Source organism: Euwallacea fornicatus, chromosome 13, assembly GCF_040115645.1.
Source record: "Euwallacea fornicatus isolate EFF26 chromosome 13, ASM4011564v1, whole genome shotgun sequence".
Taxonomy (NCBI): Eukaryota; Metazoa; Arthropoda; class Insecta; order Coleoptera; family Curculionidae; genus Euwallacea; species Euwallacea fornicatus.
This window is the reverse complement of record NC_089553.1, coordinates 736374-761333: the sequence shown is the minus strand read 5'-3', so window position 1 is coordinate 761333 and position 24960 is coordinate 736374. Positions and strand designations below refer to the sequence as shown.

Below are 24960 nucleotides of genomic sequence, written 5' to 3'. Positions count from 1 at the left end.
GATGTGAAAGATATATAATTGCAAACACGTCACATGACTTATTCAAATTTATAATTAACAGTAAAAGTTTAAAGTAACTCGCTTTCCTTATCTACACGTAAGCAACATGCAGTGTCGACTTAATTGAACTATGCTTTTCATAATTAAAACATGTCGTAAAGGTGGAGATTTAAGTATGCACAAAGTCTTGATTGAGTTTGAAACATTTCTCTTACATGGAAATATAGTTATTAATGTTGGAAGTACAGTATCTAAAGAGTTACTGATAATTCGACGTAGTTCTTTGGGGAGGTTATAGGGCATGCGGTGAGGAATAAATTGAACCCATATATGCACATTGTAACACTCATTAGATTTTTAATTATTTAAGTGTTTTTAATTCTAGGTCTTAATGATTTCAGAGTATTTTTCAAAAAATCTTTTTGGATTTTTTTTTATTTTGGTTACACTATCACTTGTCTAACATTATGATCTTCGGTATGAGATGAAATGTGTCGGCAAACATTAGTACTGCGTGAAGATTTTGTGTAAAAACTTTCATAAAATACTTTTTGAAGATCCGTTACCTTAAATTCTTTTGAGCAGTTTTCAAAACATGGTCAAGGAGACATGCGTACAAATTTATCTAAAAAGTTCGTCAATTCAGTGGCTATTCAATGAGGTATTACATATTCTACAAATTATTTGCAGTTTCAAAAAATAGTTAAAATATTTTAGATGAACAGTTCTCCTTAAATTTAACCAATAACTAAATTAACTAATAAATAAACTAATCTTCACATAATGCAAATGTTTCCGGAAATTATTCATTCCATACGGAAAATCATAATGTTAGATAAGTGATCGAGTGATGAAAGTAAAAAAATTGAAAAAGATTTTTTGAAAAATCACTTTGAACATATTAAAACCATGAATTAAAAAAAAATTGAAATAACTCAAAATTTAGTGAGTTTTGGAATATGCATGTATGAGTTTAATTTACTCCTTACCTCAAGCCCTATTACCTCCTTAAAGCAATACATCGAATTACCAGCAACCCTGTATATCGAGGAATATCTGAAAAAATAACGCTACGCGGTTGGTTCAGTGAAAACGAGTTTGTACCCTCACATGAATGCTTAGTACTGCTTTAGAACGATTAAGTTCCTCCTAAGTAACTTTTAATGGGTCATCTTTCCATAATATTATATAATAACTATTAATATACTGAAAACTACTTGCCCGCATCAGTGATTGAATCCTCTCGCACTAATATTGGCTTCAATTGACCCGTCTCTTCATTATCATCTGTTTTTCCCTTCTTTTTCTTCTTCTTGCAATTGATTTCGCTACGCTGTTCGTTGTGATTAGTCTCGCCACTGCTGACGCTATCTTTGTCGATATCAATCTTCTTCTTAGACTGATTTTTTGAAATTGCGTTGATTTTCGATGCCTTGGCACGCTCACGTAATCTTCGTCTAGTGGCAATGAAAATTTGGATATAGACTATTGTCATTATGATCAGAGGGATATAGAAGGACCCAGATGAAGAGTAGATGACGTAACCCTGAAACAAAGCGTCTACATGAGACTTGGATACAGTAACATGACCATTTTGTTAATTTATTATGTTACTTTTAAACGGCTAAAAGTGGGAAAATTAAGGAGAAAAAACTGATGAACCACGATAACTAAATTAAAAATAATTTACAACAAAAATTAATATAAATTATTTTCATCACATGAAGGATTGCGGTTTAAACAGTTAAATATAATAAACAAAATATAGTAATTTAAATAAATTTTACAGCTTTGTTCAGGAAAAACATAAGATCGAAGAATCGAACTTAGAGTAATAACAATAACAATGTAGCTGCAAAGACAGTAATAAATGTATCAAACAAAAATCTCTATGGGAGTGAAACTCTTGTTCTTTCTAAAGGATTAAATTACTCTGTCAGTCCCAACTGTGTTCCTAAGCTTATCACAAACCCAACAAGAGCTTAGATTTAGGTCAAAACTAATTTTAGATGAACCTTTTAAAATTCAAAAAAATTTAATTCCCATCGAACATAAGATACTCAATTCTTAGCGTAAAAATGACAATATTGAAATCCCTCCAACAGGTAAAGGTAACGCTACAGTCATAATAGACTGTTACCTAGGAACTAAAAATTTAAAGCCTTTTAACTAATGGAAATTATACTAAATTAGATTTAAAAAATTTTTTTAATCCCACAGAGATGTTAGAGAGCCAAATTTATAATACGTTTGAAAACATAAAAATAGTTTTTTTTAGATGACTATAGCATGAGTCGCTTAAATAAGTTTGAAAGGCTCCATTCTCCAACTTTGGAATCCCTACGGCAAGAGAAAATTTCGCAGAATTTCACTAGTGTAGGAAAATGTTATTTTTTGTCCGAAAAACTGGGTTGGATAGTTTTGAGAAAATTCTTAGCACTGTATTTTTAAGAACTCTTGCAGCAATTAGCTGCTCCCATAAGGATGAAACTCCTCTTCCAGAATCAATTATTCGTCCCCGCGTACAGAAACGTGTGTTTTGCAATACCCAAAATTGTTCGTGAAAGTTTAGGTTATTCAAGGTTCGTTACTCACATAACTCTACGAGGTGAAAAAGTTTCGCAAGATTTTCCTGTTCCTGTTAGTATTGATAAAAATAGTGAGAGATGAGAAAAAGAGAGATTAGAGAGATGAGAGAGTGAGATGAGACAGAGTTGAGATAGAGGTGGGAGAGAGAGAGAAGTAAGACCTTATACTGGTGCAAACCCGGATCTGATAGTTTCTTCGAGTTTCTCTGTAGAATAAATTTCATTTCCAATATGAATTATTTCTACTAAAGTGTAGGAAAAAGTATCCTTTCAAATCGAATTCGAAACTTTCCACTCTTGATAGGTTTTTTTGTGCGATTCTCCATAGTAGAGTTTCTAATGAGTTTTGTTCGATTTCGCTATTGACATGATGAAATTCCACTTCGCATCTTACAGAGGTAAGTCTCCTTTTCTCACGAAGAAATTAGTTTTGAAATTTCCATGTTTCAAGTTGAAATGAAATAAGAAAAGTTAAAAAAACATTAACTCACCCACATATTCACTCTCTAGATTTTTGCTACAAATTCTAAACTCATCAGTAGGAGACGCAGATTCTCATATTAAAAATTCAACAAATATTTTGGGAAAATTATTGGAGAAAGATTTAGGCCTAAATCACACGTTGGAACGTTCTGACGTATGTAGTTTAACTCAAATATTTACGTTGTGACACGCAAATGTATCACAAACATTAAATTAAGCATACATGCTATTATGAGGTTATTAGGAGTTTGTGCAAGAACCACTTATTTTCAATTTAAAAATGATTATTATGAGCAAAACTCTGGGATGGCGATATCAAAATTTTCATGAAAAACTTGTTTACAATTGCAATTTTAAACCTTTATTTCGGTGGAGCGTTTGAATATCATTATAAAAGAAAGGCACCGCGAACTACTTTGAAATTTAACTAACCGAATTAAACTGAGTTATGTGGCCATCTGCATCATTATGTGGTCGTCTGTATTCCATCTCATTTTTCTATCCTAATATATTACTCTTCCTAAGGGTGCATGGCACCATGGAGCCCATTAGAATCCAGCGATACGGGAAAACATAAAACCCACTTGACTAGTGAAAATATACCATTCTTCTCTATAGCCTTCCGAGCAATTATATTGCAAATTTACTCGTTGTAATTCTTTAGTGAAAAAAGATTGTTTTTTAAATCAATTTTGCAAAATAAAGAAACTCAATTCCCGAGTTTAATGACTCTCTATAAAAATGATAAAACCCTGACACCCTATATCTCTGAAAAGAAGAATTTTGGCCGTCGAATGTGATGGAATTCCAGCACAGGGGCCAAAAAATTATTTGTTTCAGATCCGAAGTGACCATGCTTTGAAGTGATGAAATGAAGCGTTTGTCCATATTCATATACGAACCAGTCCGAGATCATAGTCTGGGAGATGCTATTTCGTGGAAAAACACCAATCATGTTTCTAACTATAGCTAAAGCGTATTGACATCGAACAATAATACAGGGTGTTCCAAAACTAAAGGGCAAAAGGCAACCACAGCTCCGTGTCATCAAAAGCGCAATTGCTGTATACCGAAAATTAATATTAACAATGATACAGAACATTAAAATTTTATTTTTGATCTTGTTTCGTGTTTTCACAGTCTTTTCACTTATATTACTGAAATTTCGTCTACGAGGGTTTTCAGATGTGCCCAAAAAGCTAGTCCTACCGGTTTTATGGTAGCTGCTAACGGCCGCCACTTGAGATCAACTTGACTAAGTAAAGAGGCTCTAATTTTTCATTACGTACCTTCAGTGGTTCTATTAATGAAAAATATTATTGTGTTTAATATTTTATATAAAAAAGTATATCTGACAGTAACCTCAAAATTTGACTGTCTTCGAAATGTTTATACGGGGTGATACACGTCACAACTGACACAGAACAGGGGAATGTAAAGGACTTGGAAACATGTCGACTTTTATATGAAGTTGTTTTTGTAATACCTACAGTTGCTGATACATTGGCTTCAAAAAATGAATAACAAATTTGAAAAAATTCTGTTTTCAAGAAAGTCTTAACCTATAATAACCAAATTTGGGGAATGGTTTTGTTTTACTTATTAAAAATTTGAAGTGATTAAAAGCTCAATTAGGGGCGGTTTAAGGAGCGGTCACTCTTAAAATTATATCAATTTTTTTTATGCTAATCTAATTAGCAACTAATGCTGAACAATATGAGAGTAAATTTAAGTTTACATGTTTTTATACTTGTACATTTTTTTGTACAAAGAATTTTTTTTCTAAGAAATCGTTGGTTATTGAGAAAAACAATTGTGATTTGGTGTCAAAATCAACCAGTTGGAACAAAAAGAAATTATATACTCTAAATACTAAAAAATCATACTCCATCTGCCCTTTAAATGTTTGGTTGCTAGGATACCGTTGTTGTCAAATCTGACGTTATTCAAGTTTATGCAGTTTAAACATTTCTCGCGTATCTTCTTTTTGTTTGTAATAGTTTTGCATTCTAAATTTTATTATTACTATTTTTATTTATTATTTACTGATTTCTACCCATCGGGGGCTGCTTTGGGCTTCTACTTTTATATTCCCTAAAATGCGCTCTTCCTTTCGTAAATTAACTGCGTTAGTGCGTCCTTCAGTATTACTTATGTAAACAGAACCCATCTCCCCAGTTCTCCGTTCAACATTAGCACAAGTTTCACGATGGGGGATAATACAATTAGGAAATCTTCTTCGGCATTCTTCTACACTCCTTCGATAATTACCCTGACAGAAACCCAATGCTAATGGCATATCAATTTGTTCATGAAATGTGAATTTTCCAACAATTTTAACTACAAAATTGCTGCGAACAAAAATAAGATGCACGAAAAATTTGTAAAATGCACAAACTTGAATGACGTGAGATTTGACGACGGTCGTATCCTAGCAACAGAATAATTAAATAGCAGTTGGAGCATAGCTCTTTGGACTTTACCACAAATTACTTTTTATCACCCAATTTGATTGGTTTTGACATCAAATCACAAAATGTTTTTTTCTCAATAACAAATGACTTCCCGAAAAAGTACAAGAATACAAAATCTATCAAATTAAATTTACTATCATATTGTCAATCCTTAGATGTTAATTAGATTAGGGTTAAAAAAATGCATATAATTTTTAGGGGTGAAACACCGCTAAACCACTTTTTATTGAGCTTTTTGAGAATTTTTTAGCAAATAAAGAAGTCAATAAAACAAAACATTTCCCACATTTGGTTATTCTAGGTTAAGACTTTCCTGAAAACAGAACTTTTTCAATTTTTTTTAATTAATTTTTTGAAGCCGATTTCTCAGCAATCATAGGCGTCAGAAAAATCTTCAAATAAAAATCGATATGTTTTAAGGTGCTCGACAGGCACATGTTCTGTGTCGGTTGCATTGCTAATTACCGTGTATAATGTATAATACATATAACACAGTAAAACTTCAATTTTAACCAATGTTGAAGAAACAATTTATGGTGACTTTAACAATCTATTACTCTATTATTGGCAAACTGGTGTTGAGTGTAAAAATGGCGCCCATGTAAACAAAACAAACGCCTACTTACTTCGTTTCACTTCGCCAGCGCTCGGCTTTATTCGTGATTATATACAGTGAATCCCAAAAATATTCGGACGCGCTCTTTTTACAGATTTCACGAGTCCTAATTAAACATATTAGTTATTTTTTCATTTTTTTTAGGTTAGAAATGTCTCTATCAACCATCTATTTAGGGGTCTGCATAAAAAAGGAATGCGAAATCATAATAGTTTATATTGAAATTTCAAGAAAAAGTCTAGAGAACCATTAAACGGGTCGCAAAAATATTCGGACGGTAATAACTAACATATAACTACTATATCTATGTAATTGATTTAAAGATATATAATTAACCCAATTAATTAATTTAGTATTTTGTATGGCCACCTTTCGCTTCAACTACACTTTTCAAACGTTTAGGCATAGAAGATACAATTTTTCTTAAATAATTTAAATTAATTTTATTCCATTCTTCTCGCAACCTGGTTTTTAATATTGTTTTTGATGTAATTTCATGTTTTCTAAGTTGTTTTTCCAAATAATGCCATACATTTTCTATCGGGTTTAAGTCTGGAGATTGAGGAGGGGTTTTAAGGACTTTAGGACAACTGTACAACAGTCATTCACGAACAATATGAGCGGTATGTTTTGGATCATTGTCTTGGTATAGCTTGAACGAATTTAATATGCCCATGTTTTCCGCAATTTTCCGTAAATTTTGCCTTAGAATATTTAAATATGCATTTTTGTCCATAATACCATCAATGAAAACTAATTCACCAACTCCTAGTGATGATATACACCCCCAAACCAAAGCTGAACCTCCTCCATGTTTTACTGTAGGACAAAGATGTCTCTGTAGTTCTGCATTTGCTTTCCTCCATACCATTTGACGTCCGTCTGAGCCAAAAATATTAAATTTTGATTCATCACAAAAAATTACATCAATCCAATAATTGTCTGATTTGGAAATGAATTCTTTAGCAAAATTGATTCGTACTTTTACATTTTTACTGCTAAGCCATGGTTTATTTTCTGCATACCTTTCCGTGATATCCATGGTTTCTGATAGATCGACGAATGGTTTGAGTACTACCTATTTTATTGGAATGATTTTCCAATAGGGTCTTCAATTTTGGAGCACTAACTTTAGGGTTTTTCTTAATGGTTCTCATTATGAAGCGGTTGTCCCTATCATTTAACAATTTTGGTCGACCTGTTTGTTTTTTTGGAAGTATTCTATCTTCATTTTTATAACGTTTTACAATGTCTCCAATTGTGCTCTTACTTAATTGGAGCATTTCCCCAATCTTTTTATATGAATTACGTTTTTCGTAATGAATTATTACTAATTGCCTTTTATCAAAACTAACATTACTTTTGTTTGGTACTCGACCCATGATGGATATTATCTCTAATTTTACTCTGCGATATCTGTATTTAGCAATCAACAAATGCATGCAAATGCGTAAGAATTCTTTTTTTGCTATGAATAATTTTGTTGTGTGTGTCGTCCGAATATTTTTGTGACCCGTTTAATGGTTCTCTAGAATTTTTCTTGAAATTTCAATATAAACTATTATGATTTCGCATTCTTTTTTTATGCAGACCGCTAAATAGATGGTTGATAAAGACATTTCTAACGTAAAAAAAAACAAAAAAATAACTAATATATTTAATTAGGACTCGTGAAATCTATAAAAAGAGCGCGTCCGAATATTTTTGGGATTCACTGTACATACGAACAGCCATGAGGCGTTAAAGTAGTAAATGCCTTGAAAACGATCAAGTTTTAAGGCTACTAGCAAGTTTACCTTTTTTATCTACAATATTATAGAGAACGATATTTTTTATTAATAAGACTACCGAAGCTGCGTCAAAACAATTAAAGCGCTTTTAACAAGCCAAAACGGTTTCAACGGGCGCCCTCTATAGGTTGTAATAAAACCGACAGCACTAGCTCATTTGCCACGTACAAAAACCTCCGGATACCATACTTCAGTACTATTGAAAAGTAAAATTTCAATTTTAACATCCAGTATCTTTGTTCTCATATCTGTATCTCAAATCTTTGTTAATATTAATTTTCGGAACACAACAATTGCGCTTGATCTTAATATTTTGATGCCAGAAATCTGCCGTTGCTCTTTGTCCCATTAGTTTTGGGACGCCCTGGATATATGTGTTAAAACAATATTGAGAAAAAGAAGTAGTTGACGTGAATGACGAGACAAAGCGAGCAACGAGCCACTTTCGAGACGAGTGGTGCTGGCTAAGTGCCCCCAAAAGAGGGTGTCTGTTCCCATACTTGAACTTAAATCCATATTATTATAGACATAAGCCATAATAAAAACAGCGATCTAGGACGTTGGCATGTAGACTCGGATTTCATTTGTCCATCTACAGAGGTCCTAACAAAACCTGCTGGTGGGGTGGACAAACAATTCGGAGAAATTTTCTCATTGTAAATATTTCCAAGTTGTGATCCATTGTTCAAATGTTATTTTAAAATTATTAACCGTTTTCATAATAACATATTATTCATGGAATTGCCGTGCAACTATTCGTCGAACATATACATATTCCGTTGTGGATATTTTTCTCCTTTGTCGTCCCGTAATTGTCTTTACGGTACCCCTTGACCTGTTAGAAATAAAATATTCAATAGTAAACAAATATCTGACTAAATTTGAGGTAGTAGGATATTGCTTTTGGTAAAATGTATGTAGGTCTTTTACGAATCTTGGCAATAATTTATTCAGTAGTAAATTGACATTATTGGATGGAAAATTGCCGTTTTCCCTAAGCGCGAGTGCCTTGTCCTTGCAAAAAAAATAATTCTGTTCATTTCCTTTACCAACGCTAGCATAAAAGCGTGGCTATAATTTTTCCGCATAAGTTCTTCTTTTAAGTACAATTTACATCACAGCAACATTGCATAGCAACACAATGGTGCAAAACCGTCAACAAACTATTTGATCAGAAAATCCTGCAAATATTTACTAAATTTGTCACATTAACAGTCTCTGTGCTTGTTCCCGTTTCCAGCAGCACTATATGCTGAAAATTTGAATTGCAAATCCGGATGGTATTGGTTATTCCTTCTCCGGAGTAATTTATCTCGAATTTGAGGCAACAGAAGTAAAACAGAACCGGGCATTGAAAAAGTAATTTAAATTGACAATCGGCAATAATTTAAAGATTAGTATTCTCTCTCCGTCGACGGAATTATCCATTATTCATGGCTGGAGAGGCGTTTTTGGGATTTGAGGGGTGCATCTTGGAATTGTTATTAGTGCTGGGACGTTTAACAGAAAAAACTGGGGAGCCGTTGATCACAATAAAATTGAGTAAAGCAACTTTTCATTATATCATTATGTCATTTCGTTATAAGTGCGGTTTTACCGTTTCCCGGGATTTGTAGTTCAGATTTATCGTACAAGATGTGAATGTCCTGAGCAGAAGTCTTCTCGACATGTATCACACAGTGAATACAGGGAGTCTCTAATTGCAATGACGAAACTTTAATCACATTCTCTACACTGAGAAAGAATTCTTCTTTCTCACCACGAGCTAAATACATACAGGTGTCACCAGTTCAAATCGAAATATGGAGATTGTGCGATTGAGAGAAGGATCGCATAAGGTTTAATATGTGCCCGAAAAAGACCGACAACGAAGTGGGCGGAGTCAGTCCGGCCGACGTCTCCACTTCGATGTTTAAATCACTAGTGATTTCGCTACCTTTGCGGAGATGGACATATTAAAAAATATCAAATGTTACGTACAATAAATGATGCTCGTCTTTAGTTCACAGACGTCTAAGTCGAACGATTCACAAACCTTTGGTTGCAGTAATCACATCATCAGCAACATTCGTCATCGACTTTCACGTTTTTATTATGATCAGAATTGAGGATTAAATCATTTTCACGGAACTAAATAATTTCTCATCTAAAGATTAATCAAATGCGATGGATTATAATGAAGATAAATAATTTAGAAAAGTTATGAAAAGTACGAGTTAATCATAAAAATATAAAGAACAACGGTGACATGTAATAAATAAAAAGTATTGGGTATTTTGTACTCCTAATTAATTTACGATATAGAGCAAAAAGCAGCAATGTAAATAAATTAAAAGAAAAACGATTAATCAATCACTAGAACTTATATCTATAAAAATTCTGAAATGATGAAAGATCTGGTAACCGTGAACTTACTTCTCCCACATCAGCCGCTAACCTCGCAACACACTACTTTAGCCTTTATCAGAGGCATATTAAATCTTATGCGGCCCTTCTTTCATTTACTCAATCCGTATGTTTCCATTTCAACTGGTAATACTTAGATATTATATAAACCAAAATTTCGTCACGGCTGTTTAGAGAATTTCAATACCTTTAAAATGATCCTATTATAAAAAAAAAATGAAGGAAATGCCACCCCTGCGATACTATCGATTGGGGGTGCGAACTTTTTTCATTCTTCATCTTCCCCCTTCAGTTTAAGGCCCACGCATATTTAACTTTAGTTTTCACTTCTAGAAAACTGAGGGGTGGCACGTTTTTAAAAATACACCCGGTATAGTAAAAAGAAGATAACTGAATTGAACATTGAGTATTTTTAGGTTCACATATTCGCAAAGCGACCGGGTTTAGTTAAGTTAATTTGTTAAGTTGTAGTTTTATCTGCGTTTCTATTACGGTATTGAATCTATTGAAATAGAGCGTGAACGTGCATCAAGTAATTCTTTTTTTGACTTGAGAATCCCAACTCTTACGTTGAGTAAATGCTCGTAGAGCACATTTAAGCTAAGACAATGCTTTAAATAAAAATACATTTGAAAATGCAAAAAAAATGTATTCGAACTTTTATTTCAAGTTTATAATCTTTTGTTTTTGATTTGTCCTATATTTTCAATATAAATTCATTTACTTCGTATTAATTAGGAACAGTGTTCAGAGCAATATTCACTTTTTTTCTGTGTAATAAACATAAAATACTAATAGCGACAAGACCTTGGGGGGGCATAATCCGAAATATGCAGGCTTCGGATCGACATCTCTTGAATAATTCTGGTTGTCCTACAGGATATTTCGTTAGCAGGGATAATATCAAGATGGATTTACGAAACCTTATACACAGAAAAAAAGTGAATACATGTTTTGAATACCTAAATTCGCAAGAAAAATTTTATTCCCCAAAATTCTTTATGCAAAAAAAGATATATCTTATCGAAGTACATACCCACTAACTCTCATTTCTGGAATATTTGGTTTAAAACCACAACATTCATTTCGTAGTCAATGTTGTCTCTGACACTCCTTGTAATAAGAAATGTTTGTTTTATTGTTACTCAAAACGATCCATTTACAGTTTTTGCCTCATAGATCTAATAACTGAATTTATTATGAAAATATCCAATCTCGGTAGCTCATTGTTACGATGAACTGCTGAATTAAAGTAGTTCAAATAAATGAAGGAAAAAACTGTCAATTTCCTCACCTTTCTCGACGACAACTTGCACACCTTCTTCTCTAAAAACACGTCCGTGTCTGGCCAATCATTCCATCCAATTAGAGGTGGAGAAGAGATGAGTAAGGACAGCACCCACACACCCGCAATCATGATCAAAACACGCTTCAAAGTTCTTTTTTGGGCATAATTAATTGGGTCAGTTATTGCCCAAAATCTGTCCAATGCTATGGCACACAAGTTCAAAATCGACGCAGTGCAACACAAAACGTCCGATGTGAGCCACATCTTGCATACATGGATGCCGAACACCCATTGTCCCACTACAGAATATACTACATTTAAAGGTAGCACTAATATGGCTACCGTTAAGTCTGCTACAGCCAATGAGACGATAAAGAAATTTTGCACGATTCTGAGTGGCTTGTAAGTAAACACACTGAGAATTACTAGAACGTTCCCGATTATGGTGAGCAGAATGATGAAACCCAAGGTCAGGATGATCAATACGGCCTCCCATTCTGGTGTGTCGATGGTACCAAAGATGGTGGAGTAGTTCCCGTGCTCTTGGTCACAAGATCTGTTGCTGTAGTCGCCCATTTTTCATCTTTGTGCAATCGATGGTTGACCAGTGAGGTAGATTCTAATATGATCTGAAACAAACCCCACATTTTAGGAGCTGGATATCGATAAAAAAAACAGAAAGCACAATTTCATAACAGCGTGGGGCTGGTCAAACAGGTTCGTTTATCAATCAGGGATATCTGATTGACGGGCCCTTGAGGCTTGAGCGCACAATTTTCAATGAGCGCATTTTAGGAATATTGGATATTTGATTTAATTAAAAAAGGAAAAGGGGAGGACAATGATGTATGTCCACGATTTGCATGGAATTTCTGACAATTCACTCTTTCGCCAAATAACAGTCGTGTCACTAAGTGAATAGTCCTAAGTGATTCAACCGGAAAAGTTTGCTGAAGTGAAAAGTGTAAGGCAAAAAATAGCAGTTTAAGGAAACGATAGAGTTACTAAAATTAGAAAGATTGTAGAGAAACCAGAATGATACCGGTGTGGCAAACGAGAGTGCAAAGTTTCGCGCCATTAGTTTCAATGCCTCTATTAAACGTATGAAAGCCCTTGCCATTATCTGGATGAAAGTGTTTCGTTCTCCAAGTTGGAATTTCTTGAAAAGCCCGTAATGTCTAAATTTTTCAGTAATTTTGTTGTTAATGTTAATGTTCGCAATTTAAGCTTGCGATTGAGGTTTCTTTCAAGTAATTTAAGAAATTGCGTATTTTAGCGAACAATAACGTTTTGGGTCATGGCTTCCAATTTTCTTCAAACAACAAAGCTACTTATTAACCGTTGTACGCGGTCGGATGGCCCATCAGTTTGCAAGCCAGAAAAATTTTATTTCTGCCATGAGAAAAATATGGACGCGGCAGAGATTTATTATCAACCTGACTTTTTTTTATTAATTCTCCATTCGATTTTGTTCCAATTTGTTTTAAGTATTTTCACCACAAGAATTCATCTTTCATATGCTCTGGCATTATTAATGTGTTAGATGATTAAACATAAAATGTCCGATTTTGAGCCAAAAGTTTGGTTTATCATGTTTTTACACGTACATAAAGTTGGATCCTTTTAAGATGGAAACACGCCTGCAACTTTTGCATTTATTACTCGATTTCATAAAACTAACGCTCAAAAGATGGAGAATGGAAATCTTTACTTATGCTATAAAAATTGTTTTCTAACTCGTCCGACGAAGGCCTAACATAAATATAACCTGTTGTCTTTGTCAAAAATCGGGAAAAGGGGATTAGATTGTTTTTTTTTTTTCGGAAAATAAGCACGCCACTGAATTCGACATTCTTTATAATGAATACGTCTCGAAGTCCATCAAAGATTTACAGTTATTAACCATTTCTTCAAAGAAATTTATTTCATAATTGCAAACAATAGTATTTTATCGGAATAGCCACAAAAACAAATTCAAACGAATAAAATTGAAAGATAAATTTCAAATTAATTTCTTTTTTGGATGAAAATCTAAGCGGTCCAAATTCTCTAGAATTTTTTCAGTAAGAAGTGATTAACGCTTTGGACGATTTGCCACTCGCTTATTTGAGAAACTTCTATTGCCAATTAGATGACAGTCCCGTTGATAATTCCGTCTAAAATATTTAAATTTGATAACTAATTTCGATTTCAAAACAATATTTAAAATCGAAAATATATTAATAGGCTGCAACAGTCCGTTAATCGAATGGCCTCCGAGATCTCCCGAGCTTACGTCACTAGATTTTTTCCGTAAGATACGATCAAAAATAAAGGTTGTAGCTGGCATCCTCACGACATTGAAGATCTTCGAACTCGCATACGCAAAGCTGGTAAGGAAGTAACAAACTGCAACAATTGAAAAATATCTAAAAGAACATTTTGAAAAGATGCAATAAATGTATTAAATTAAACGGTGGGAAAACTTCTAAGATTTAGTTTATTAGCTATTTATATTATTTTTTATTTGTTTTTAAGGTTATGTTGATAAAATAATTGTTAACAATTGTTAGTTTTTGATAATATTCGGTACGTACTTATTTTAAAGAATGTCGTATTCAGTGGCATGCTTATTTTTTCCAAAAAAAAACATCATAATCATTTTTTTCGATTTTTGACATAGCAAACAAGGTATAGTAGGTACTGTCGGGTGAGTTAGAAAACGATTTTTACAGCATAAATAGAGCTTTTTATTCTCTATCTTTTGAGCCTCGGTTCTTTGAAATTCAGTTATAAATGCAAAAAGTACAAGGGTGTTTCCATTCTAAATGGCTTACACTGCATATGTATATTGTACTAATTATGGTTCGGAGGAGCCGACTAATACCTTTTCTGAGTCTGGAATAGTTAACACAAATCGTACACTAATTCCTAATAGCGAAAGTCAATGGCAAGTAATAATGACACTCGTTTCAAATAGGAGAAACGTAGGAACGACTTTCCTCTTGGATTTTCTTGCTAGAAAACAATGAGGTAATTTTACATCACTACCTACCGTGAAACTGTCTCAAATTGCTTTTCCTGTTCTTGCAATGTTCCCTCCTATATTAGGTGATTAAGAAAACAGTTTTAGATAATAGAAATGTTAGAATTTTTTCCAAGAAATAAACAAGTATAAACCATTTTTATAATTTGCAAAATGGTAAAAAACTAAAATTTGGCTTTAAAATTTTTTTCAATTTTCCATACGTGTGAAAAAAGAAAAATGGCTAGTTCAAGTTAGCCAGTTATGTCGATTAAAAGTCAATAGGACATACAGACTACTCAAAAATCGTGACTAATATTTTATTATGGTGTTTATTGCATATTAAAAAACGCGGTAAAAGTCCGACTCCAAGATAAGTGAATAAAGGAAAACAAAGTTTTGGCAGGGTTGTTTAGAGAATGTGGAGACCTTAAAGTGACGTGTCACTTGACCCATGTTCCCTATTTAAAAAAACAAAAGGATTGCCGCCCCTGCGATATTGTCGATTGGTGGTGAGGACCTTTCTCATTCTTCGTGCTCCCTTTCTACTCTAAGGCTGACGTGTCTCAGCATTTTTAACTTTAATTTAAACTTCTGGAAACCTTCGTGGTGCCAAATTTTCACAAATACATTCTCTGCAACAAGGTCACCACATAGGGAGCTTTAAGATGTCTAGAAATTACCATCGATTCTCATTTGACGTTTTTTTCCTCCGAACATACCATGCCTCTTCCTCATAAAATAAAGGCTTAAAGTGTCAGATAAAATTGAGGGTCAGAAGCGAGACCAATTTGTTAAATGACCGTTTCGTAACAATATGAATATCAAACAGTTAAGCAGCAGACACCAGAGATGTGCAGTTTTCGGATCAAAGTACAACTGGTGCTGTGATTCGGTGATAATGTAACTTTAATGGACGAGCGAGATAAGCAAATTTATTCTTTTTATGAAATTCATTATGAACCCTTCGCTTAAAGAGCTCTAAATCATTGCGCAACACTTAAAAGTGTTAATATTTTTTGGACAAACTGGGTACATCTATTTCCTATTTTTTAACCCGATTTAGATATCGTCGTTAAAAGTTCTACATCATGTTGACAGTCTTTATGGGATTTTGGATTCCACCCTTACCAGCTCATTATTCATTGATGAGCGTGCAGTGTTTAGCTACGTATTGTTCAGTACCATACGCGTCCGCTTCACTGACTTGATCTTCATTATTTCAACAATAAAATATACCCGCATATGCGACTTCCCCGAATATAATAATTATCAATTTTCGAGATAGCCATATCACACGGGAATAATGCAATTTATTAAGCTTCAAAACATATTTCTGATGGAGCAAAACTATTGTTTGGTTGTATGAGGCTTTCAATGGGTATAGAGTAAAGTGCATATTCACGTCAATGAGAACACGTAATATTTGAAATTGAGTTTAACATGTAGAGTTCGAAGGTCCGACCCATGTCAAGCCACAGCAAATATTTAATAACGCGTCACGTATGTAAATACAAATGCAACTCCCTTCCATGATTTGATTGCATTTCCTCGGTTTGAGTCAAACAGTTTGTTTGTATGAAGTTGTTATCCATAAAATGCCAGACATAAAACTTCCCTGGATTATAGATGGGCCTACTAAACGTTCCAGGCCGTTATGACCTTCATTGTGATTACAGCTATGAATTTAATGCCACTTTGATGGTAAGAAGATTGATTTGGTAGCCATCCTCCGAGAGCGATTTTCATTGCTTTCCAGTTTGATTGCTCTCGAATGTACAAGAATTTATTTTGAATGAATTTGCTGTAGAAGCGGAAAATCGCTTAGTGCGCAATGCCTGCGAATCATCCTATGTGAACCTTCTGTTTTAGATAAGAATGCGTTCGTGAAGACTTTCACTTTTAATTTTTTTTTCAGCATTAAATTACAATTAAAAATGTTACTATCCAATTTTTAATTGAAAAGAATTATTAGATTGGTTGATAAACTAGGCGGTAAAGCTAACAGTCCATCCTCCTAAGTAATTAATTTTATATCAGCTTATTCCATAATTGTTTCATGACTTCATTCGAGGTTTGATGGTTCAATTATTAAAACTGAACACGCAATTTTCAACTTCAATCTTTATTAAGCTCGACCAATCTTAGAGTACTTACTCTATTACTATTTTAATGTACATTTATTCGTATTACATTCAGTAACTCGTCGTATTCAGAGCAAAGAAGTAAAGGAAAAAATGGAAAAACATTCCCTAGCAACACGATCATTCCGAACCGTCTTACAAGCCAAACAGGGCCATAATGCCTTCTTTCCTTTCAACCCCTCCATTGAAACATTTCCAAATGTGTTCTGTTTCTTTACATTTTCTTGCATTTTATTTTGCTTTTAAGAATTATTATTTGTGTATATACAGGTGTCACAAGTTCAAAACAGAACATAGAAATTGTGCAAGTGGGAGAAGAACCGTATAAGTTTTAATATGTCTCCGATAAAGACCAACAACAAAGTTGGTGGAATCAGTACGGAGCCAGTTGAGAAATCTCTAATAGTTTCAAAATGTTTATTGTTATAAATTCCAGTGATAGATAAAATTTGTTTCGAATTTTTACTTATTTATAAATTATTATACGTTTCCCCATTGTAGCATATCTCAGGTACCTCGTCGATGAATATGATGATCTGATTTTGGTGAATTTTGTTTCTGATCTTTTGGTGAATCCAACACTGATTATGAGCAGAGACTCGAAGCGAATGGATAGATGGAACGGAACGATTCGTTTACCGTTTAAAACGATATCGGAAAAAATATATATATTGACTAGTGCAGGTAAAGTATGTAAAGAATTTCGACTTGAACGTGCAGTTGTTGTGTTTTGGATTTTTTTCATTTAATTATGTTGGTTCCTTTTTACTCTGATACTCGCAGTGAAATCGATAATCAAAATATCAGAATGGAAGCTAGCCGTACTGCCTCAGCCCACACCATTGTCGCTCTTTATCGGGCGTACATTAAAACTTATGTGGTCCTTCTCCCACCTGCACAATTTCTATATTCCGACTTGAACGGAAGTTACCTATATACATATACATACATTTTTTATACATATTCAAGGTGTTTCTGACAGGTCTGTACAAAATTCTACTACAGATTTTTGAAGTGAAAATATGACTATATAAACGAATTTATCTTAGTCGAAAAGTAGGCAGTTTTCAAAATACAGGATTTCAAAGTAAAAATAAAAAAGAGGAAAAAATCACTATTTCATTTATACTGCTACCATTTGAACAAAAGGTTCTATCGGGGGGTTTTTAGGGGCGAGAAATCTGAACCGCCTTTACGTTTTAGATGCACATTGATCTGTGCTAGGCGATTTATCTTTAGTAGGGCATAGCTTTTTTATCATCCGGTATAAAATTTATATATATCAAAACTTGTATTGTTTCACATGTTCTATAAAAAAGGATTTGTTGTGTATGTCCCTACGGGTACTCTTTTTCGAGATATTTGAAGTATAAAGTGTATATTTATTCGTACAGTTGAAACGAAAAAAGTCAAAATATTGAATACATTTTTAATTATTATTATTATTTTTAAACACTCATGTTTTTATTTGATTTTACCAACATTTGATTATGTATTTAGCTATAACGCACGAACGTAGTTTAAAGTTATTTTTCATGACGTGCAACGAATTCTAAACTTCAAATATCTCAAAATCGCATTCCCGTACTTATACTAAGACACTTTTTTCATAAAACTTGTAAGAAGACGCAAATTTAGTCATTAATAAATTTCTTACTGAATGTTAAAGAAGTTATACTTCTTTAAACAGAGCTCACCTAGCGCAAACAACGCCGTTTACAACGTGCATCAAAAATGTAAATGAATTCTGATTTCTCGCTCCTAAACAACCGTCCCTATGTGCCATTTTGTTTTGATAGTACCATTACAAATAAAGTAACTGTTTTTTTCTTTTTTTTTAAATTTTCACTCTGTCCTGAATCTTTAAAACACTTCACTTTTGGACTAAGGTACATTGAGTTAAATTGTCATATTTCCTCCTAAGAAACCTGTGGAAGAATTTTGTCGAGACTTTTTAGAGACACCCTATATATTATTATATAATTGTGTATAATTCAACGTAAATAATACTTTGACCCAGAATTCATATAACCGTTGTCTCCTTCATCACTTCGAGTAGCCACTTTTTAAAACTTCGAATGCAAAAACTCCAAAGCTAAGGACTCTTAACCCTTTAGATGACACGAAATAATAAAGTGGCCCTGCACTGACCTTGTTCTTTCGCAGAAATTAGAATGCACATTTTCTCGTTTGCCTCCGGCGTCTCATCTGGTAGGAAGCCGGGCCTGCAAATAATGAAAGAAAATTGAAAAATGAAGGCATCATGAAAAGAATATATTATGCAAGCAGGAAACTACAAGGTTGCATTTCTCTACATATTTAAATTACAAGGAGTGAATGGAGTAATTAAAACATGTTTTCCTAAATTAACCTCTTTCGGTGAAAGCAAATGAAGTTTCCATATACAATGTGCTCAAGGTAGGGACATCTAATATGGGAATCGGGTGGGAATAGGTGTACATTTGGTGAAACGGGAGATAAGTTTTGCACTTAAAGGAGCACTTTCAAGCAGCGAGTAGACCTACAAAATTATTTTTGGAATTCCAGTAATTTTTTTATTTAGGAAATTCGAAAAAAAAAAATTCTTAATACAGCCCTGGCAAGTTTTTCTGGATTTTAAAACAACCTTCTAATGCAAATATGTTAATTTTTTATTATTTACTATCTTCTAATTTATCATCTAAATTTCTATTTCCGTTCCAAGCTAGACATCTTCATCTTGGACACACTGTAACTTTGTAGAGTATGTAATGACAATATACCAATGCGAAATGGAAAACCAGTTAGGTGAGACGTTATTTGGAAAATACGGCATAAACTATATTGCACATGATTTAAAAAAATAGATCATCGGGAATTCCTTAGCAACTTATACAAACATTTGTCTTACTTGAAGATACCTAGGTGTTCCTGCGCAGATGCAATGAGAATGATAATATCTTCAATAGTAAACAAACCACAATCTACTCTCAAATTGAGGTTCCAAAGAGAAAACTCGTTTGTAACGTTCAAACAAATATGAATGGAATAAATCTGATTGTAAAAGCGGAATGGATATTTTTCGAAAAAGAGGACCAAATTGCGAGCCCAGTCCTTCTTTATCTCATTATCACCACCGAGATCCTTGCATAATCACGACGCCCAAAATTTGCAATATTCATGTTTTAAATATTTAGCAAGAACATTTTTCCTTTCAAAACACTTTTAAACCTCATTAAAATTCCATGAAGAAATTACTTGACTTATCAGAAAATAACGTGCAACACGTTTGGTCGCTACTATTTCGTTACATTTTCTGACACGACTAATTGTAGCCACTTGCGGGCAAAGAAATCGTGACCAGAAGCTCATAGTGAAACAAATTTGAGAAAGCTTCTTCCTCCTCTTCCTCGTCTTTTTATGTTTCGGTGGTAATACGAGTATTTGATGGCATACCACATCAATGTAAAATAGATATACTTCAGCTTCTAAGACCAGGAACTGTGCGCTTATAATCTAGACTTTAATTAAGTTATTAAAATATTTACCTTCATGGAAAATTTAACAATAGAGAGAGCTCTCTCTCTTGCGAAATTTAATCTCTGCACAAAATGCACTTCAATTCCTAAACCGTCTTGTTCAAAAGTAATTTTTAATTTAGTAAATCCAGGACGTAAAGGGAACTTGCCTGGAAGTTTTTAAAAAGCCAGAGTTCATTAAGTTCATCTTCACACGAGAAATTATTGTTATGTCAGCTCACTTATGTTGGGAACTCTATCGAGCAAATTTTTAAAGAGGATTAAATAAGCCCATGGAGGAACTGCTGCTGTTAGATCGGTGCAGATCCACTCGCGGTTTCTAAGTGAAACTGATTTTTTTTTTTAAGGAAGGAAGGAAGTTTTAATGGAGAAGTCTTCCAACTTTGAAATTTAATCTAGACATGCTCGACACCATTATTTGCTCAATTCATAGCCTGTCGCGTCCGAGCAATTTTTAATTTAATGAAATTTCGAGGTGAGGAATTCTTATAGAAGTTTAATGAGAGGTAAAATGAAATCAAATTTGTAAGGAGATAAGTGGATAACCAGCTGATCTTTTACTTTACTGCGACTGGAAGTATCGAGTTTGAAGTGATGCAAACTTTATTGACTCCAAAATCAATTAACACGTTAATTATAATTTAAAAGGGAGAAATCGTGTAGGGCTAGGCATGAATCTGGTTTTTCACTTACGTGCAACATGGCGAGGACCTTGCTTCCCATCCGACGGAAGCGACCTAACCTGAACTAACCGCGTTTTCCACTCGCCTCACCGGGACAATGCGAAGATGTTATTACCATTAGTAGGTAACCTTATATTACCTTTAAGTTAAAACACGATCGAGATATCTTCACACCGCCCTAGTGCGGCTAGTGAAAAGAGCGATAAGGCTCCAACATTCGCAAGGTGTTATTAGACGGGTAAAGACTTAAGTCAACTGGAGTGGGGTGCCTCATTGCAGAATTTTGTTTTGTAGATACTCAGCGAGAAAATTCCTTTTAGTTCCATGATATCTTTAGCGTCAAATTATTAACATGTTGCTAACTTGCCAATTGCTAAGAAGATAAAAACATCAAAAAAGAACATAGAAATGATTAGAAAATATTCTTATAAATAATCAACATTTAAACTTAAATTTTTAGTTGTACAAAATCTTGTACCTTAAACTAAGACCGATTTATCAACTTGTAATAACGAGCAGTTTAGCCTTGCATAAACTCCCCAAACGCTTTAATGGATATTTTATGAAGTTCCTACATAATCACCTATTAAACTTAAATTTGAAAATTGAAATTAACCGTTATTCGGCATGCTATAGTTTGCACAATTACCGACATAATCGATACTTTAGAAGTAATAATGTGTTTGCCTCCAACTCTGCTGGGAACCTCAAAGTTATGGCTGTCTATTAATGTTAAGTTTAAAACAATTATTATTGTAGCTGATGCTTTCCACTTTAGTAAGGTGTATATTTTTATCATTAATTGAAGATGATATGTGAAAGGCATATTCAAGTTGGAGGGAATTCGAAGGGGATATAAATTAAACTTTGATGGAGGGTGAGCAAGACCGTACGAGCGATAATTAGAATAAAAGAGTTTCAAGTGCAAAATATATTGGACGGCCCATGACTTGAGAGATTTACCATGAGTCTTCAACGTTCATTTGCATCTGATCGTTCTTTTCTTAGGAAGATCTACCTTAAAGCAGCGGTTTTCTGAGAAAGCGATACGGTAATACAACGGTACAATACAGCAGTTCCTGACCGACAAAACAGAATGGGAGCAGCACTTGAACTTGTTGAAAAACCACATACACATATACAGTTTTAGAAGACGACCTTGCAGCCTTAAAATAGCGTCTTATTTACCTAAGATTACGCTTCTACCCATTACCCTGTAGAAGTAAAGGACTTCGTGTATACGAACTTTCCTCATTAACGGATTGGTCCGTGTAGAGAACCTCTGTGGCCCCCACGAAGTCCCGGCCTAAATCCATTAGACTTTTTTTAGAGGGTCTTTTGAAGTTATTAGTATGCAAATCCGTACCTAACAGCAGAGGAGATTATGGAAGGGATAACAACAAAGTGCAAATACCTCAAATCCTGTTCAAGGTGCTGCAAAATGTTAGTTTAAGACTGGGAACGTGCATTGGTTGAGTTGGTCGATGTTTGGAAAATTTACTATAGTTAATTTTTCGTAATTTTCAAGATGCGGGTAATGTTGTTGGCTCAATTAAAGATATTACGGAATTTGTTTAAAAACGCCTTTAGGAAAAATTGAAGAGTATCATCGTGGTGAGGTACCTATTATGCAGGAAGTAATGTCATGAAATATAGTTTTCAGATGCACGCACCCACAACGAAAGTCTCATATTATCCAAAACTTTCTTAATAAACAGAGTTTGTATTTGAAAATTTAAATCTTTGCACGAGAAAACTTTTCCGTAGGTAGCTTATCTGCTGAAGCGACTAAGTTTCCTACAGCTAGCCGAATCTCATATCCCGCGAAGGAGTTTTGTGTAACTTTCTAACTTGCAATTATCTGTCATTATGAGAAGTGTTTTGAGATCCGCCGAGGAAGATTTTGTCTTTCTTCATTACTTTCCGTATGACCCATTATCGGACCAATTTGTTTGCATATGGGTTCCTCCATGTGTGCTTCATTTCAATTCGTTTATTCCCTTAAGTGAATTATTTACATGCAATATCTAACAAATTTCTCAGCACGTACCTCTGACTACGAGCATTTATAGCATGTCGCGTTATTATCGAGAGCGTCTGAACATTCAATGACAAACTCGATTCCTTTATATATCTAAAATTTACTCAATAAAAATATGAAAGTTATTTGTTAAACTCTCCATTAAATCAGTTCCCGATTTTCGGATTAAAACAGTTTTAACTTGCCCGTAAAAGGAGATTAATGGTACTTTAGAGAAACGTGCTATTAGGAAGCATTAAAAAATTTATGATGAGCAATTTAGGGAATGAAGCATACTTATAAAAGTACTTTCCTCCCAGTTCTCTAAGTTGGGACAATTTATATCGATATGAAGTGAATGTCTGAACGTGACGTTTTGGGGTCAGATCGTGCCGAATTTGATACGTGTGCTGTATATTCCCCCTTTAAAGGGCTCTGAAATGAAGCTACTCAGTGAACTATTTTCTTATAGTAGTATGCCGAATGTCGACTTCTCTCCCTATCACAAAAGCCAAAACTTTCGGGGCCTCAAGTTGAAATTTAGAGGAAATTTATAGTGTCGCGATGTAACTTTCGGAGGAAAAAACCCTCTTTGAAATTTTTACTTTTCTCAGAAGCAATTTAACCCAGATATGCCCAATGATCAAATTTGAAGGAAATTAATACATTTTCAGGGTTTCAGGACGAGAGCGGCAAAAATAAGTAATTGAAGTATAGACACAAATTTTAATACAAAAATAGTTATTTTTCAATGCGCACTGCATATAGGGCTACTACATACATAAGTCTACTACATTACATAAGATACTTGATATTTAAGAGACTATTTTATTTTGTGTGATATGCTTCGAAACACTTAACATGTAAGCCTATATCACATTTTTTACATTGTGCAGTTGTTTTCTATGGACATTTTGCGCATCCTGTCTGCTTGTCTTGAGGGATTACCCAGTGATCAAGTGCACCATACCTCGCCCTTAAGCGGTTAGTTGAATATTCTCTTTGGTAAGTAATTTGCCTGTTATTTTTCACAAGGATTGTAGTAGCAATATTGCGTCTAAACGTCAGATAATCCATTGATCCACCATTTTTTTAATGGATTTGCCAAGCGTTACGCCCTGCCGTATGGATTTCCTTATGGTCGGTCTGGCTAATCAACGTCTTGTATGCTACGAGCAATAAGTGAAAAATATCACTGTTTTCCTCTGATACTTATGTTGCATAAGCTAATGTTTCGATCAGAGCGGTCAACACTACTCATGTTCCTATTGATCACGTGAGACCGACCAACGTGATTTTTTTTTTGTAAATACCTTTTTGCACTATAATAAGTTGCTATTTTCGCATAATTTGAAGTAAATGAAACTATGTTACTGTCATTTAACTTGACGAATATTCTGTTACTCTCATTAACTTAATGACATCATAAATTCCATGCTTACGCTTTCTCATTACTTTTGAATCACATAAAGTGCTTTTTTGTGTTCGTTTTTTTCTTATAGTCCAAGCCCCAAATTTTTTTCTTCGGAAAGGTCTTTCAACAATGTCACCGACGAAAAAAAATTATTGAAGTATACAGGGTGTTCCAAATCCAATGTGCCATTATTGCTATTTCTTAAACGGCAAGAGTTACAGGGTTGGTTAAAGTAGAAAAAAAAATGTAACAATTTTCATACTCTTCTAAGAACTGTAAACAATGTTGCCAAATGATTTTTAGTTTGTGAGTTATCATGAAAAAACCAAATTTCGGTCGAATTTAATTTTCTAAATAAATCGAAAACTAAAGGTTTTTAGGTGATAATAAAATTCAAGTTGTCATAATCTCATAAACTAAGCAACATTTATAATTTTGAAATTTACTCATTTGCAGACATAAGAAAACTATGAAGTTTTTGTATCAAACGTTTTGATGAAAAACCTAGATTTATTTAGAAAATAAAATTTGA

The 24960-nt window shown here is 33.8% G+C and overlaps 1 protein-coding gene across 5 annotated transcripts in view; it reads right to left on the bottom strand.

The window, feature by feature from the left end:
• The window catches only part of Oct-TyrR (Octopamine-Tyramine receptor), a 201623-nt gene that overhangs the window by 9089 nt on the left and 167574 nt on the right, over positions 1 to 24960 (bottom strand). For all 5 annotated transcript variants that reach the window (XR_010732700.1, XR_010732701.1, XM_066289115.1 and 2 more), the window contains exons 3-5: positions 18945 to 19018; positions 11652 to 12274; positions 1222 to 1546 (exon numbers count right to left, since the gene is read on the bottom strand). Coding sequence is in view for 3 of the 5 variants with exons in the window: in XM_066289115.1 (XP_066145212.1) it covers positions 1222 to 1546; positions 11652 to 12221 (895 nt within the window). In the remaining 2 variants the exon portion in view is untranslated. The remainder of the gene's footprint in view (positions 1 to 1221; positions 1547 to 11651; positions 12275 to 18944; positions 19019 to 24960) is intronic.